The 18883-nt window shown below is 45.3% G+C and overlaps 1 protein-coding gene across 3 annotated transcripts in view; it reads left to right on the forward strand.

The window, feature by feature from the left end:
• PUS7 (pseudouridine synthase 7) overlaps positions 1 to 18883 on the forward strand; it is a 95586-nt gene that overhangs the window by 70294 nt on the left and 6409 nt on the right. For all 3 annotated transcript variants that reach the window (XM_077473865.1, XM_077473864.1, XM_077473866.1), the window contains 4 exons: positions 1476 to 1602; positions 13025 to 13126; positions 15809 to 15938; positions 16096 to 16187. In XM_077473865.1, coding sequence (XP_077329991.1) covers positions 1476 to 1602; positions 13025 to 13126; positions 15809 to 15938; positions 16096 to 16187 — 451 coding nt within the window. The remainder of the gene's footprint in view (positions 1 to 1475; positions 1603 to 13024; positions 13127 to 15808; positions 15939 to 16095; positions 16188 to 18883) is intronic.

Consider the following 18883-nt stretch of genomic DNA (forward strand, 5'->3'; position numbering starts at 1 on the left):
AAAATTTTTTTTTAATAAAACTCACATTTCGAGAAGAACAATCAAGCGTGTCAGAGAGATAAAAATGGCAGTAGCGGAGTCCTCCCGACGCGTTTCGACCCACCGGTCATCATCTGGATGACCGGTGGGTCGAAACGCGTCGGGAGGACTCCGCTACTGCCATTTTTATCTCTCTGACACGCTTGATTGTTCTTCTCGAAATGTGAGTTTTATTAAAAAAAATTTTTTATTAAAGTTTTTTAAAAAACGTTATTATGCTATGTTGGCTCCGTCTTCTCAACCTCTATGCCTACCTATGAGTCGTTGTTGGATTTGTACATACACATGAGGAATATTGATTACATCTAGCCATCTGCTGGGATCTGTTGGGATCGTATATGATATGACTGATACATCCAACTCTTGAGACCTTTTTTGGGATCGCAAGCTATGATTGACCCTTGAGGCGTATGCCTGCTAGGGTCATATAGATCCGGTAAGCCTGCATTTTATACGGTGGCGGGATCTTCACATGGTGAAATATTGTTTCCTTCGGTCACAACATCACAGAACCTTGGCTGTTATTGGCACTCTGCACGATTGTTTTGGACTATACATCCATTTATAGACTTTATCACTGTGATTAGGGTTTATAGATACCCACAGTCACTGTTTCTTTCTCGGGATACAATACCCTACTAATCACTATTTTTTATATATACACATATAAGTCACTATATATATGTTTATATTTTGTATTTTGTATAATATCATATTTATCTTTGTTCTTTGGGTTATCATATATATACATTGTAATTTATATCACCTTGTAGCACTACAGGAAGTGTATACAGGTTGAGCGCTTGCACTATACCTTTCACCAATTTCACAGCTAAAAAATCCCTAGTTTTAGCGTGCGGGCTGCTAGCCTTACACACTCCTTATTATTTTTTCATTTTCTTTTGCGCAATATTGTTGGTGTATATTTACCTATAGGTACTGTAAATATTTCCTAAACACGCGCCATTTAGGAGATATTTACTGTATACTGCCATGACATCATCGGCACACGCACTCTGAAGAAACTACTTCCTGTGCCGTTTCTTCAGGAGCGTGTGCCGGGACCAGCGGCTCCCGCATGAATGCATGAGAGTGATGTCACGCGGCTCCGGGCAGTTGCACAGCCGGAGTCCTCGGCCCGGGAGGAAGACTGGCGAAGGTGGATGCGGCCTGCAGGGGGCTTTGTTTGCAGGTGTCGCATAATGTGCTAGTATGCGATGCATACTAGCACATTATGCCTTTGTCTCACAGGTAAGAAAAAAAAAGCAAAGAGTGTACTTCCTCTTTAAGCTAACAATTAGTATCTCACATAAGAAGTATTAGGGAGTACTTTTTCATACAACACCTATATTTTAAAGATGGATATAAATGTGTGTGTATATATGTGTGTATATATAATATATTTATATAAAAAAAATCTTTTTATTTATCTTCAGATTCCTAGGAACAACCGATTGATGTATATCCACAGTTATCAAAGCTATGTCTGGAATAACATGGTGAGCAGGAGAATTGAGGAGTATGGACTAAAAGTTGTACCGGGTGACCTTGTACTAAAAGGAGGTAATTATATGCAGATATCTTAAAAGCATTAGGAATGCTTTATTTTTGCTAAGAATATTTTTTGCCCAATTTATAAGCCATAGTAGATTAAAGAGTAACTTCACTTTTGTGGGGAAAAAAATAGCAAATAAATAAAAAATAATATAGCGTGTACAATTCCTATGCAAGTTCTATTATAATTGACTGTTATTAAAAATGACTTTTCCTTTTCAATCTACAGCTGCAGTAATTTTCTATAAGACCCCTTTCACACCAGGGCGTTTTGCTGGCGCTATAGCGTTAGAAATGGAGCCTGCAATCCACCCTAAAGAAGCTGCACCATTGTATGTAGTGTGAAAGGCCGAGGGCTTTCACACTACAGCGGTGCGCTAGCAGGACGTCAGAAAAAAGTCCTGCCAGCAGCTTCTTTGGAGCGGTGAAGGAGCGGTGTGTTTACTGCTCCTCCACCGCTGCTCCCCATTGAAATCAATGGGGCAGCGCTGTAATACCACCGGCAAAACGCCTCTATTGTGGCGTATTGCCGGCGGTTTTAACCCTTTCGCGGCCGCTAGCAGGGGGTAAAAGTGCCCCGCTAGCGCCCGAAATGCCACTAAAAATAGCGGTGTTTTATCGCCGACGCAATGGGCGGTGTGGTGTGAAAGGGGTCTAAATGCAAAGCAATATGGCTACATGGAGTTGTTCTGTGCACAATGTGTACTGACCACTCCCCAGAAACATAATTTCCTGCTTGTATGATTGGCTTACCAATTTTACCAGAAGTCAGTCTAAGATACAAGTCGGATTTCAGGCATCCCCTGCAACAAAAATTAAATTTTTGGTGAGATAGTTCCAATAGGAACATCTCTAAAGGGTTGCAGACCCTGTAGCTTTCCTTATTGGTGTCCTGCCGCTGCCACAGCTGACAGATAATTATGAAACTACTCCCATTAGACCCACTTAGCCCAGAGACACAGACAAACACACATGTATTTCTTCAGAATAGCAAGAGGTAGGAATCTGCAGCAAAGGTTGTTATAATCCTTGCCATGTAAAGTGATTGTAAAGCCACTTCCATAAAATACTCCCATTCCCTCTGTATTAGAACAATAAGTTCGCCTGTGTCTTTGTTATATCATAAATATTCTTATCTGTACTGATAACCATGTCTTCCTGCGCTCAGGTGCCTCCTCTCCTCTGCCTGGCTCACAGTTCCAGTGGACGGGGCCGAGCACTGCTGCTGATGTCAGCCGAGAGGGGGGACAGAGCCGAGGAGACTCATGATCGCAGGGAGAATGGTGTGTTATCGGTACAGATAAGCATATTGTATAACACAGACACAGGACAACTTATTGTTCTAATACAGAGGGGATGGGAGCTTTTAATATAAAAAAAGAAAAGCAGCAGGAGTGGGGGGGGGGGGGGTCGGTGCTGACACGAGCAGACAGTCAGAGAGGATGGAGGAGATGAGACAGGAGACACAGAGCAGGCTGCAGCTGACAGAGGCACGTATGATGACCATGGTGTCAGGGCCCAGCAGCCCTGATATATCGGAGTCAGCATACAGGGGGAGGGTATAGCTAGGCAGGTTCAGACAGGTGTTACATGGGGACACGGCACAAGCACTGTGCTGTATAACATGCTTTAAGGGAACTGGTTCTTTTGATTTTTTTTGGGGGGGTTAACAAATGCTTTAAGTCATGTCTCTATAGCAATAATTTTTAACGTCTAAGTCATCAATTTTATACCAATACAATTCTGATTGTGTATATACATATTGGGTGTAGTGCTGAATGTTGCTATCATGTGTTACAGTGCTTAACATACTACTATTTTACTATAATGTGATTCAATTATCATGTTTTATCTACTCCGTACCATAGTTATTGATGTTTGTATCATTTATTGCATTGTGCTCTCATGTGGTACCAACAAATAAATATACTAATTTAATTACATTTGATGACTTATTCTGCCCTAGTGGTGTGTTTCATATGAAGTCCCAATTGCCCCATATGATCCCTAATTTTCCCTTTTTTTCTCAATTTTTAGTTCTCATTTGAGATTTTTTTTGTTTTAGTTATTTCAAAGGCATTTATTTTGGCAAGAAAGCATGGGTCTTATTTTTAAAACGGACATGAAGAAAAAGTGTCACTACTGCCAATTTACATAGTTGTATAGTTGGGTTGAAAAAAGACCAGTCCATCTAGTTCAACCACAAAAAAATAAATAATATCATACTATCCCATACTCACAGTTGATCCAGAGGAATGCAAAAAAAAAAAAAAACAGCAGAGCATGATCCAGTTTGCTAAATCGGGGGAAAAAATTCCTTCCTGATCCCCCGAGAGGCAATCGGATTTTCCCCAGATCAACTTTACCTATAAATGTTAGTACCCAGTTATATTATGTACACTTGGGAAATAATCCAGGCCTTTCTTAAAGCAATCTACTGAGCTGGCCAGAACCACCTCTGCAGGGAGTCTATTCCACGTTTTCACAGCTCTTACTGTGAAGAAACCTTTCCGTATTTGGAGATAATCTCTTTTCCTATAGACATAAAGCGTGCCCCCTTGTTAACTGTAAAGTGAATAACTCAACACCAAGTTCACTATATGGACCCCTTTATATATTTGTACATGTTGATCATATCCCCCCTTAATCTCCTCTTATCAAGAGTGAATAAATTCAGTTCCACTAATCTTTTCTCATAGCTGAGCTCCTCCATGCCTCTTATCAGTTTGGTTGCCCTTCTCTGCACTTTCTGCAGTTCCCCAATATCCTTTTTGAGAACTGGTGCTCGGTTGCATAATCAAAAAAAAACAGTTGCAGAATAACTATAAAGCAAATTCATCTTTTTGGGGTCATAGCAAACCACTGAACTGGTTGGCTGCATTTGAGAGAGATCCTGCTAAAAGCCCTAGAATTCTGTCTGTCTTCTAGACATCTTGCACTACACTGTGACTAGACGTTTTATTCTAACTTTTATTATAAGCAGAAATTGGCAGCAGACTGCCTCTAAACAGCTGAAAGTATTTCTCTTATATTCACCGACTGACACAGCTCCTCTCTTTAGACCATTGGGTTGTTACGCCACCTTTAGGAGAGGGCTAGGCATGACATGTTAACATGTAATATAAAAACCAGAACTTTCTAGTTCCACCTAAGGGGTGGTCCCTTATGTAGCAGGTAAAAACCCCTCAGCCTGCCTTGCAGCTTCAGTTTTTTTCTGCTTAGTGAAGGAGAAGGACCTAGGAACCCTGCGGGCTCATCGGTCCATGTTTTTTCTGCAGAAGCTTTGCTTTTTGCGCAAGATTAAAAATCCTGTGATCTGCTATCGACAGCCGGCTGGGTACTCATATCCTTGTAGTCTCCCCAGCCTGGCCAGTGAGCGTGTGCAGACCAGAGCTCCACGCTGGGTCGGCCACGACACGCCTCAGCTCCAGAGGCGGTCGGTGAGCGTTAATGCTCCGGGGGACACACATGACTGGGCTACTGATGTCTGTGTCACAGTGTGCCGGGTTAGCAGCCACCCCGTACTGATCGGAGAGTGGGTCTGTGATGGATAGTCTCCCAGCTCTGCAGGACTGGCAAGTACAGCTCTCCCTGCCTCTGTGGGACTGAGCAGCTGGGCATTCCCTGGGAGGTCAATTCAGGGGTCCCTTACCTCCCTCTCTTCTCTCCCTTCCCCCCCCCCCCCCGCCCTTTCCTGTGAGGGATGCTGCATGGGCTGCTGAGTGGTGTGTGTGCCATAGACAGGGGCTCTCCAGGGGGGGGGGGGGGGGCTGTCACCTGGGGGAGACTGCGCTGGCTGGCTGTGCTCTGGATGTGTGTGTCTGTCCCTGGAGGTGTCTGGAGGCTGTGTCTGTGGTTTGCTGTTTACCGCCATTTATCTGACTTTTTTGTTTCACTGTCCCTCATGGTATACAGTGCTCGGCGGCTATCTTTGGTGGGGCAAGGAGCAACATGCTGTAGTTCGGCGGCCATTTTCCCTATGATTATGTCCTATATACTGGATGCTTGGCGGCCATTTTCTTGAAGCCTGAACACATTTTTGATCAGTTTCAGCGACATTCAGAGCAGCTCTGCACAGCACAGTGTGATCTTTTATGCACCTGGGAGCTGACACAGGCACTACTAGCTGGACAGCACAGAACCAGTCAGGGTGGTGAGTCCTGTGGGAAAGAGCCCCTCAGCCAGCAGCAGTTAGGAGGGTGGGACCATCACTGTCCTAAGTCCCCATCAGGTGGCAGACAGGGTAGGGTCAGCATGGCTTCAGAAACTGGTTTTTCTTCCCCCGAAATCCAGGCAATTGCAACTGGTTCGCCTGCAGACTGTGCAGTGCCTCTGGACGCTTTGTCGGCTGTCCTCAATTAGTTTATCGGCCAGATGGAGGCGGTACGTGGGTGCAAAGGTGGTAAAAAACAGCCCCTGAACCCCCCCGGCCTCCGAGGAGAGCTCTGACGCAGACTCTGGCCCTGCTGAGGCTGGTGACCCCTGCTCTGTCGTTTCAGATGACACTGACCATGACCGATCGGACAGTGAGGATGAGTGCCCATCCGGGTCCGTGCGCAACAAATCGCTTGTGGGATCACTTATCACAGCTGTGTGTGATACCCTGAAGATTCAGGAGCCAGCTGATCCCTCTGATGTAGCGGCCCCTTTTGAGTCCCGTAAGCCAGCCCGTTCACCTAAGGTGTTCCCTTATCTGACTTATGATAAGTTCATTTACAAGGAATGGGGTCGACCGCAACGGACCTTTTTGGTCCCCAAATACATGGCGGTGCATTACCCCTTTGAGGAGAGCCTTCTCAAAAAGTGGTTGGCTCCTCCGGTCGTGGACCCCCCAGTATCCAGGTTAAACAAAGTAACCAGGATCCCAGTAGAGAGGACTCCTGCATTTAAGGACCCCATGGACAGGAAAGCCAAGGCAGTGGCTCGTGTCAGCAGTGGTGCTGAGGCGCCTGATTTGGCTAAAATGCTGGTCTGCTGACCAGGCAGCTAAAAAAGCCCTGACGGATCTTCCCATCCTTGGCGACCACCTCTTTGGAGCCTCTTTGGATGACATTATTAAAAATGCCACAGGTGGTAAGAGTACACTACTCCCACAGGCCAAGAAGGCTAAGGAGCCACGCCATAGGCAAGGTCCCTCTTTCTCCACTCACAAACTGCTTTTTCATCCGCCCGGGGCTTCGACCAAGTGTCCCCAGCCCGACGGGACAACCTCTGAAGGACCAAATAGTCCCTGGAACCGTAAGCCTGCGAGCAAAAGTGCTACCGCATGAAGGTTTGCCCCCGCCCGCAACACGGGTGGGGGGTCGTCTTTGGGAGTTTGCAGCCCGATGGGCCTCTAAGCTGTCCGACCCATGGGTCTGCGATCTGATTTCCTCAGGCTACAAGATAGTTTTTCTCTTGGCCGCAAAACAGATTCTTCCCCTCCAGCATACCCATACTCCCGGCTCGCCAGGAGGCCCTTTTGGGGGCGGTAAGGGACCTGCTGAGTCGCAGGGTGATGGTACCTGTTCCAGACTCAGAACGTTCCCAGGGGTTCTACTCAAACCTGTTTGTAGTCCCCAAAAAGGAAGGAGTACGTCCAATCGTGGACCTGAAAGCCCTCAATTAATTTGTGAAAGTACAGAGGTTCAGAATGGAATCGGTTTGCTCAGTAGTCACTGCACTCCATCAAGGGGACTCCCTGGCATCCTTAGACATCCAGGATGCGTACCTGCACATACCCATATTCCTTCGGCATCAGAAGTTTCTGTGGTTTGCAGTCAGTTAAGCCCACTACCAGTTTGTGGCTCTCCCTTTTTGGTTTTGCATCAGCCCCCCCGAGTCTTTACCAAGGTATTGGCCCCTGTTTTGGCATTGCTGCGGCAACGCCATATCGCGATTGTGGGATACCTAGACGATCTCCTGAGAGCATCTTCCGCCTCAGAGGAGGATGTGGTGATCGCCATGCAGACCCTGCAGGAATTTGGGTGGCTGTTGAACCTTAAAAAGTCGGTGATCGTACCGACTCAGCGTTTGGAGTACCTAGGCTTACTGCTGGACTCCATGGAAGCGAGAGTGTTTCTCCCTTCAAACAAGCTGCAGATTCTCAGAGCCGCGGCAGCTACGCTTCTGCATGCGAGTCCTGTGACTCATGGTGGCCTCCTGTGAGGCAGTACCCTATGCCCAGTTTCACACCAGAGTCCTGCAGAAGGAGATTTTGACAAATTGGGACAAATCTCTGTTGTCCCTGGATCAGTAGATTCAGGTGAGCCAGTTAGTCAGGGATTCCCTGGCCTGGTGGCTGAGGTCCCCGGGCACTTCGGTCCAGAGCTCTCCTTATACTAGATCTGTGGTGGGGACACAGACGGCAACAAAAGGAATGCTGGAGCATGTCAATTCATCAGCTGTCACAGCCTGCAGTGCATCATTAAAGTGGTTGTAAACCCTTACAACACACTTTGACCTACAGGTAAGCCTAGATTAACCACCTTCAGACCGGACCATTTTGCTGGTAAATGACCAGAGGTCTTTTTACAATTTGGCACTGCGCTGCTTTAACTGGTAATTGCGCGGTCATGCAATGTTGTACCCAAACAAAATTTGCGTCCTTTTCTTCCCACAAATAGAGCTTTCTTTTGATGGTATTTGATTGCCTCTGCGATTTTTATTTTTTGCGATATAAACGTAAAAAGACCGCAAATTTTGAAAAAAATGATATTTTCTACTTTTTGTTATTAGAAAAATCCAATAAACTCAATTTTAGTCATACATTTAGGCCAAAATGTATTCAGCCACATGTCTTTGGTAAAAAAAAAAGTCAATAATTGTATATTTATTGGTTTGCGCAAAAGTTGTCACATCTACAAACTAAGGTACGTTTTCTGGAATTTACGCAGCTTTTAGTTTACGACTGCCTATCTCAATTCTTGAGGTGCTAAAATGGCAGGGCAGTACAAAACCCCCCCAAATGACCCCATTTTGGAAAGTAGACACCCTAAGGAAATTGATAAGTGGCATGTTGAGCCCATTGAATATTTTATTTTTTTGCCTCAAGCGATTGAATAATGACAAAAAATATTATTATTTTTTTTTTTTTTTTACACAAAGTTGTCACTAAATGATATATTGCTCACACATGCTATGGGCATATGTGAAATGACACCCCAAAATAAATTCTGCTGCTTCTCCTGAGTACGGGGATACCACATATGTGGGACTTTTTGGGAGCCTAGCCACGTACGGGGCCCCGAAACCAAGAACCGCCTTCAGGTTTTCTAAGGGCGTAAATATTTGACTTCACTCCTCACTACCTATTACAGTTTTGAAGGCCATAAAATGCCAAGATGGCACAAAACCCCCACAAATGACCCCATTTTAGAAAGTAGACACCCCAAGCTATTTGCTGAGAGGCATGTTGAGTCCATGGAATATTTTATATTTTGCCACAAGTTGCGGGAAAATTACAAACTTTTTTTTTTTTTTTTTTTCACAAAGTTGTCACTAAATGATATATTGCTCACGCATGCCATGGGCATATGTGAAATGACACCCCAAAATAAATTCTGCTGCTTCTCCTGAGTACGGGGATACCACATATGTGGGACTTTTTGGGAGCCTAGCCGCGTACGGGGCCCCGAAAACCAAGCACCGCCTTCAGGCTTTCTAAGGGCGTTACAGTTTTGAAGGCCATAAAATGCCAAGATGGCACAAACCCCCCCCCAAATGACCCCATTTTGGAAAGTAGACACCCCTAAATTTAGGGGTACACTAGTGAGACTAGGTAATAAATGGCGGGTGCCCTGAAACTATAAAAAAAAAAACTAACCAACCAGCGTCACCTGTAACAGTTATATGGTGATCACTGGTGAAAGGGTTAACTAGGGGGAAATCAGGGGGCTTTATGCGGTAGTATATGGGGGTCCCTGGCACTATAAAAAGCTGCGGCGAACCTAAATACCTACCTGCCTAACTAGCGTCACCTGTGACACTAATACAGTGATCAGAAAAACGATCGCTTATTAGGCTGGGTTCACACTGGAGCGATGCGGGAACGCCACGAATCCGCGGCGGGTTCCCGCATCACATGCCTCCCGGCGGCAGTTCACACTGCCCTATGCGAACTGCTGGGAGTGTCAGTGAAATGTTAATGACACCCCCAGATCAGTTCGCATATCGCAGTGCGATCTGCAAACTCGGATCGCATGGTGTGAACACCCATGCGATCCGATTCTGCTGCAGACCAAAAAAAGGGTCCCGTGCGAGTTTGCGGCGGGTGCGACACGAATTCAGCCATACTATCTGTATGGCTGAACTCGAATCGCACAGAGATCGGATGTGATTTGCACTGCAGTGCGGTGCGAATCACATCCGTTCTCATAAACCGCTGCAATGTGAACCCAGCCTTAGTGACACTGGCGACGGGGGGTGATCACGGGGTTAAACCTTTATTGGGGGGGTTAGGGGGTACCTTAGAACTAAAGGGGGCTAACCCTAACTGCCCTAACAGTTATTACAGTCACAAATGACACCCGCCGGGTGATCAGGGGGTTAAACCTTTATTAGGTAATAAATGGCGGGTGCCCTGAAACTATAAAAAAATAACCAACCAGCGTCACCTGTAACAGTTATATGGTGATCACTGGTGAAAGGGTTAACTAGGGGGCAATCAGGGGGCTTTATGCGGTAGTATATGGGGGTCCCTGGCGCTATAAAAAGCTGCGGCGAACCTAAATACCTACCTGCCTAACTAGCGTCACCTGTGACACTAATACAGCGATCAGAAAAACTATCGCTTATTAGGCTGGGTTCACACTGGAGCGATGCGGGAACGCCATGAATCCGCGGCGGGTTCCCGCATCGCATGCCTCCCGGGGGCAGTTCACACTGCCCTATGCGAACTGCTGGGAGTGTCAGTGAAATGTTAATGACACCCCCAGATCAGTTCGCATATCGCAGTGCGATCTGCAAACTCGGATCGCATGGTGTGAACACCCATGCGATCCAATTCTGCTGCGGGCCAAAAAAAGGGTCCCGTGCGAATTTGCGGCAGGTGCGACACAAATTCAGCCATACTATCTGTATGGCTGAACTCGAATCGCACAGAGATCGGATGTGATTTGCACTGCAGTGCGGTGCGAATCACATTCGTTCTCATAAACCGCTGCAATGTGAACCCAGCCTTAGTGACACTGGCGACGGGGGGTGATCACGGGGTTAAACCTTTATTGGGGGGGTTAGGGGGCCACATTAGAACTAAAGGGGGCTAACCCTAACTGCCTTAACAGTTATTACAGTCACAAATGACACCAATGCAAAAAAAAAAAAAAAAAGCAATTGGTGTCACTGTGACTGGGGGGGCAGGGGTAATTGGGGGGTGATCGGGGGGTAAAGGGGGGGTGTGAGTGTGCCTGGCATGTTCTACTGTGTAGTGTAGTGCTTGTGCAACTCACCGATGCTCTCTCCTCGGTGCCGGAACGAAAAATACCGACACGGAGGAGAGATTACATCACTTCCTCTCCTGTGTTTACATTACAGGAGAGGAAATGATGTCACAGGACATTTTCATTCGTCGGGAGCGATCGCGAGGGGGTGGCCATGAATGAATGGCCGTCCCCTCGTCCGGGATCGCTCCCGAACGAATACCGACCGCCGCAGGCACCGGGCGGGGGCCCGATCGGGCCCCCGACCATCGGGCAGGCAAGGACGTACATGTAAGCCCTTATGCCTGCCCGTGCCATTCTGTCGACGTACATCGTCGTGCGGCGGTCGGCAAGTGGTTAAGGCTTACCTGTAGGTCCAAGAAATATCTCCTAAACCTACACGGTTTAGGAGATATTTTCCGAAAGACAGGCACCGCTCCGGAGACAGTGGTGCGCAGGCGCACTGAGCGCGGCACCGTCAACGGCGCGGCTCCCGTGCGCATGCGCGGGAGTGACGGTTTCCCTGAATGAGCGGCGGAGCAGCGAGACCCACCGAAAAGATGAATGCGCCGGACTACAGGCGACAGCGGTGACTTCGCTGGCTCCTGTGTCAGGTAAGTGACACATAATGGACTACTATGCGATGCATAGTAGTCCATTATGCTTTGCCTTTGCAGGGAATGAAAGGGGAAGTAAACTCATCAGGGTTTACTTCCTCTTTAACAGGGAAAATTTAAGAAATAAAAATTTGCACAACTTGAGGCAACGGGTCACAGAGAGGGAACACATTTCCTCACTAGAAGATGCTTTGGACGCTATTCTTACGTATAGCGTCCTTAAGAACTAATGAGTTGTCAGCGGGATTCCACACTGACAGTTGAATATAAGCTCAATCCCTTTGTGGGTTTTTTTTAGATTTAAAAAAAAATGTTGTGGGCTCCCACCCAAAATCCATGCCAGACCTTTCTCTAAGCATGCAGGTCAGGAAAGGGAAAGGACGAATGAGCCCCCCAGACCACATGCCCTCAACATGGGGGGCCGGCCTTGATCCCCCCCCCCCCCCCCCAGTGTGCATGAGTGTGGGGTACATACCCCCTACGCATTCACCAAAAAATTTTGTTTTTGACAAGTTTTCTATTTTAAAAAAACGCTGTATCCCAATGTAGATCCATCATCAATCACGACACCTGCCGCCGACCCACCGACGTTGCCTAAACATGGGGGCATGTGGCCTGGTATGGTTGGGGGAGGGTGTCTCTCACTCATCCACTCCCTTTCCAGGCCTGCCGGACTGCATGCTTTGATAAGGGTCTGATATATATTTTGGGGGGGGGACCCCACACCATGTTTTTGGGGGGTTTTTTTGCTGACAATTCTTGTTAAGGACACTGCCCATTTCTTAACCAGCTATACACCGTTTTGACGCCACTAAAATCTGGGGGAGACGCATTCCCTGACAGAACACAGGCCATTCTGATTTCTATTCCTTGGTTAATTTGCATAGCTTGCTACAAAACTGAGAATTCACAAAGTGAGACAGGGTCATAGGAGAGGCACCCCAGAGGGGCATGCCTTGTAGGGTTTTGCCAGTGTCCCTTCACCTGAAAGTATGAGTGTACAACCCAGAATCCATAGATACCATGTCTGTTTCCTGTTTTGTACTTGAAGATATGGATTTTACAAGTAAGTCTAAATTCCGCTTTCTCGCAGCTTCAGGTTACAAACAAAGGGACACTTCTGTAGGTGTGGCGGGATCAGAGGTCAAGCTTGACTTTCCTAGTAAAAAGTAAAGATTTGTATATAACTTCAGCTGAATGTCTCTGTGGATTCAGATCGTGGGTACAATCATGCAGCTTTCACTCTCGCTATCCCAATGTATCCTCAATTTATGTACTTTCTTCACATGCTCGGTCGTAAGTGCCCAGGCTATTAACTGGTTTCATTTATTTATTCTTTTTTTTTTTCATTTTGTTATTTAGCTTTTAAAAATAGGTAAGACTTGAGCCTAAAATTTGGCATTTTGTTTTTCATAGCCACTGCAGTAGTTGTAGAAGAAAATGACATTGAAAGCTACAGCATTCATGATGTTGTGATGCCACTGCCAGGCTTTGATGTAATCTACCCAAAGCACAAACGTAAGTATGTAAAATTGTAAAATTGTCCCTTTCAATTAAATTTTCAGTCTTTTTATTTACTTCTGTTTAGTGTTTGTTTTGGGAAGAAAAGTGCTGATATCCAGGTAAGTGGGCAACTGCTTGGTGCATTTGGTTTTTGTTTTTTTTTTTTTTTTTTGTTTTTTCAGAAGAGGAGGGTTACAGAGATTAATTAGTCCCCTTTCAGATAGTCATTCTGATCAGGTCAGCCAGTCAGTTTTTCAGGTGGGCCTGATTGGAAGGTCAAACTCATCCTTTGAACAGGTGTGTGTAAAAGGACTTGTCTGTTTTCGCCCCTCTGGGTCCAACCAGGCCTCTTAAAGAAAACAAAAAGGTGGAGAGGATTGGAGGTAGCCAAGTGTAATGGATAGCCGAGTCCCTTTATTCCTGGATGCCCATAGAGCAGAGTGGGCTTTGCCTGTGTTTTTTGTTCTGCAGATACTGAGCGGACACGGGTGTCTGCTCACAAATCCCCTGCTGATCACAATAGAATCCACCCCGTGTGAAAGTGGCCTATGTTATGTATAAGCATGAGAATAAAAGGGTTTTTCTTGTTCGTTGAGAAACACAGAAAGTCTTAACCTTAGAGATAAACTGTCACATAACAGGGAAACTTTGGCAAATAAAGCAGCATGCCTTGCCTGTTTTTTGTTTTCTTTTTCTTGCTGGAGTCCTGGGAGGATGCCCATCTTTTCTACTGCTCTGTGTTTTTTTTGTTTTTATTCAATTAAAACACTTCTGTTTTGCTGGTGCTTTGATTGTAGCTTCTTGGCATTGTTGTCCTCAACCTGGCTTTTGGAGTACTGAGTTAGGACCCAACTGGACTATGGAAATTCTGTAGCCTAAAAGTGACCTTCTGACTCTATTGTGGTAAAAGCTTTAAAGCACTTTCCAAAGCCGTTCTGTTTCTGAAGCCTAACTTAATTGGACTGTCAAGCTGAGCACCAGGAGCTACCTCAATGTTTTGGTTGCTACAGAAGGGGATAATGCTGTGGGACCAAGCACTGGTGTTGTCTTCTTGGTGTAGTGTCACACTCTACAGTGCAAAGAAAATATCTCCCCGCTGCTCCTGCTTAAAAAAAAAATAAAAAAAATAAAAAGCCACGTGAAACTTTGTTGTGTTTCTGCTTCTCTCCTTCAGTGACTTTGTTCACCTCCAGCCATCCGATTCTCACCTGCTACCAACTGTCTAGGTTTTATATACAACATCCAGCACCACCCAGAAAAGAAATATGTAAAGAATAATTCATACCAGAATAAATCTAATATACAAATGAAGTGGATCAATGTGTGAATACATTTAAAAACATATAAAATAATTTGACAGAAATGTTGTGCAAAGCAATAAAGGTCCATCAGATCAATACATCAGTATCCCATCCCACAGTCAAATCGGAGAAAACATTTATTTTGTGCAGATTCAATCCAACTGTATATAGTAAATCCATTATAGGTCTATAAACTAAACTATGTAGTGTTTAAACAAATGTCTTTCACAGAGTGAGAAATGTGATGACAAATCTAAAGTGCCTGTTCCTCACACCTTCACAATGCACTCCAGTGGTATATCTCACTTAACAGATTTGAGTGACCACTCTTTACAATATGGTCAATCGGAGTATACTGATGACAACCATTTAGACTAAATGTGCTGGGATGGGGCTTGAGTACTGTGACTTTTATATTCTTAGTGCTGGATTGAGCACACTGACTACCAGTGGATTGTTTTTAGTATGACTTTTTATGAAAGAATTTTTACACTATAAGCTCTTTCTCCTTTTTTACTACTTCAACCTCCTTGCGTCTACGCTATAGCCGAATGACGTCTACAGCGCGGACCTACATTCTCAGGATGCCATCATATGACATATCCTCTTTGCATGCTCCCCGCGAGCCCCCTGTGGGGCGCTCATGGCACCCGCTGTGATCAGAGTCAATGACCAGTGACGCCTCTGCCCACCAGTGCCCACCAAGATTTCCTCCATGTTTGGAGGAAGAAAAATACTGACTATGACCCTAATAACACCATCCCTACAGTCAAGCACGGAGCTGGAAACATGATGCTTTGGGGCGGTTTCTCTGCTAAAGGTACAGGCCGACTTTGATGCATTAGGGGGCTAATGGACAGCCATGTATTTTAAAACCTTGGATGAGAATCTTTATCCCTTAGCCAAAACAATGAAGATGGGTTGTGGATGTGTCTTCCAGCATGACCATGACCCATAACATCCCGCCAAGGCAATAAAATTCATGGAGTGACCTAGGCAGTCTCCAGACCTTAATCCTATCGAAAATTTATGGAGGGAGCTGAAACTTCGAGTTGCCAAGCGACAACCAAGAAACCTTAAGGATTAAGAGAAGATCTGTAAAGAAGGGTGCACCAAAATCCCTCCTTGGATGTGTGCAAACCTGGTCACCAACTACAAGAAATGTCTTACCTCTGTGCATGCCAAAAAGGGTTTCTCCACCAGGTACTAAGTCATGTTCTGCTTGGGGATCAAATACTTATTTTACTCAGTGACCCTTCATTTCTTTGTAAATGGGCAAACTTACAGAATCTGCAGGGGGATCAAACAAATATTTTCTCTACTGTATTATAACGGTTACTCTTGGTAAAGTTGCAACTTTTTGTAAATTTAAAGATTTTTTTTTCCACCCCTTAAGTTGCTGCAGCTTATGAAGAAATGCTTGCCGCTGATAAACTTGACATTAAAAACATGAGGCATAGAATTAAAGATTACTCTCTAGCTGGAGCTTACCGAAAACTTCTGATACGTCCTCAAGATGTCAGCTGGTAAGTGGTGTATTTCTGTTAATTATGTATTCATGTTAGGGTGATGTATGGGCACTTTTTATGCTGCAGTTCTCAATTCTGTTGTATAATTTTAAAAATTGCAGTGCACATTGAGTTAATTCATCACATGGTTAAGTATTTCTTTTCAATAATATAGGGAAATTGTTGCATATGATGACACCAAAATCCCTCTAGTTGGAACTGATCTGGAGAAGCTGGAAGGGAAGCCATTACCTGTATTTAACAAAGGTAATTAAGTTTGTGTTTGTGCCTGAAAGTCTAACTTCAGCCAAGCAGTAAATTATAGTACTTGAATGAAAACCTTTTTACCTGCTAAAGTTGTAATTCTGTTCAGCCAGTGTTTTCATCTAGGCACTCCTGCCAGGGGCCAGCAACCATACGTCTAGCAACCTCTTGGTTGAATAATAGAGCGACAGCACACTAATTAGTCATCTACTCAGTATGTTTTACTGTTGGCACATATGTGCTGCACCAGGGGGCATTAAAGCATTAGAAAAATGATGATGTATGTATTTATTTTTTTACTGTTTTCAGCCAAAGGAAAATTAACGAATTGTCATGTTTTTAGAATCTGTTTAATATAACTTTTTATGCCAGTTTAAAATACGCATGCATGCACGACTTTAAGTGGCTCTTCACCCTTTAAAGTGGTTGTAAATGCTGAAGGTTTTTTACTTTCATGCATTCTATGTATGAAGGTAAAAAAAACCTTAATTTTGCAGCTCCCCCTAAGCCTCCCTAATACTTTAAGCCGAATCTTAATCCAGTGATGTGCATGAGACCCGAGGCTCTCCCGGGTCTTTTCCTGCTGATTGGCTGAGATTAAGTAGCAGGAGCCTTAGGCTTCCACTGCTGTCAGTCAGTGAGGTGGGAGCGAGACTGATCCATACAATGCTCTCTGTGTCTTGGACACAGAGAGCCAGCTTGGGAGCAAGCACACACGAGTGCCCCACAGCAATCAACTGGGCAAGGGGCAGGGTCCCAGAGCGCCGGCGGGGGACCCGAGAAGAGGAGGCTGGGGGCTGCTCTGTACAAAACCACTGCACAGAGTAGGAAAGTATGACTTTATTTTTTTATTTTTTTTAAATAAACATATTTTTCCTTTACAATCACTTTAAATGAACTTGGCACCTCTTAATCCCCGTTTCTAACCTCTGTCCAGGGCCGTCTTTAATATTGATTGGACCTCAGGCAAACCTTTTTCCTGGGGCCCCCCTGGCTCAACAGCACCACCATCCCCCCCTACTATACAATTTCTCTCTCCACCTCCATGCCACCCCTAACGGTGTCTGCTGAAAGTTTGGTTTCTTCCTTGGGTTCCTTAAAACCTTCACTACCTTTGCATGCTTTTCCTGTCCATGCATTACTAGAAAAGCTGTTTATGCTGAATGGGATCACCCGGATAAGCATTTTCTCCTTCCAAAGAGATTCTCAGTTCTCTATGCCATGGAGGAGAAATTTACCAAAAAATGGAATGTACCAGCAGTTGACGCTGCGATTTTGAATGTGAATAAAAGTCTATCTTGTCCAGTAGACAATGCACAAACGCTTAAGGATCCAACAGATAAAAGGTTGGAATTCCTGTTAAAGTCCTCTTTTTCTTTGGCAGGTGCCGTTACTCCCACCAATTTAGACAAGCCCTTAAAGAGGTTCCTGTACAGCAAGCCCGGGATTTGGCTGAGCCAGCAAGAGCATTATGTTTTGCCATAGATGCTCACCAGGCATACCGCCTTGCGCTTGTGCTAGTACACATGCGTAGAATCCTGTGGTTAAAAAATTGGTCAGCCGAAGCACCATGCAAAAAGTTCCTGACTGGTTTTCCTTTTCATGGGGATCGGCTATTTGGGGATGATTTGGACAAATATATCCAAACGATTTCCAGTGGGAAAAGTACTCTCTTGCCAGTCAAAAGAAAGAATAAACGCCCTTCATTTAAGCGGACTCTTTCTCCTGCTCCAGGGGCATCTGCCTCTAGGCAGTGGTGATGCCTCCACCGTCAGACTCTAGAGGAGAGGAAGACCTCAGGGTCAGGCCCAGGCACAAAAGTCCTGAGGCCCAAATCCTGCAAAACTGAATTCTAAAGCCCCCCCCCCCCCTCCACTGCAGTTCTCAGAAGTCTAGCGAGAGGAAATTCAGGACAGATGGGTCATCGCCACGGTAACTCTAGGGTACAAACTGGAATTTCGGGACCTTCCACCATCTTGTTTTCTGAGGTCAAATGTTCCCAAAGATCCAGGGAAACATCTCTGTTTCGGGCACTAAGACCAGGGGGTGATCATACAAATCCCCACAGAAGAGCAAGGTTTGGAGTTTTATTTAAACCTCTTTACAGTACCAAAACTACAGCACCCCCCCCCCCCCCAAAAGTTCTGGCCCCACCTCTAGCCAGGTTAAGGGCACAGGGCATAACAGTCTTGGCGTACCTGGACGATCTATTGCTAATATACCAGTCGGTGGCTCGTTTGGAGCACGCATTACAACCAGTTACCTGCAAAGCCTAGGTTGTATTCTCAACCTAGAGAAGTCTTCCTTTAAAACCGCTGAAAAGGCTGGAGTACTTGGGTCTGATCATAGACACAGTCCAGAAAAAGGTGTTCTTTCCTCAGGCAAAGATCAATTCCATAAGAAAACTAGTGTGAATGGTAGATCCCTCCATTCGTCTTTGCATGAGATTGTTGGGAAAGATGATGGCTTCATTTGAAGCTGTTCCCTATGCCCAGTTCCATTTGAAGCTGTTGCAAAACAGTATCCTGTCTGCTTGGAACAAATCAATTCAAGCTTTAGACTCCCCAAAGGTGTTCCAGAGCCTCAGTTGGTGCTCGGTATCCAGGAATCTGCAGAAGGAAAAAACCTTCATACCAGTTACCTGGAAAGTAGTAACGATGGATACCAACCTTTCAGGTTGGGGAGCAGTACTGGAAAAG

The sequence above is a fragment of the Lithobates pipiens genome, unplaced genomic scaffold (assembly GCF_037356315.1).
Source record: "Lithobates pipiens isolate NorthernLeopardFrog02 unplaced genomic scaffold, aLitPip1_a1.2 Scaffold_8, whole genome shotgun sequence".
Taxonomy (NCBI): Eukaryota; Metazoa; Chordata; class Amphibia; order Anura; family Ranidae; genus Lithobates; species Lithobates pipiens.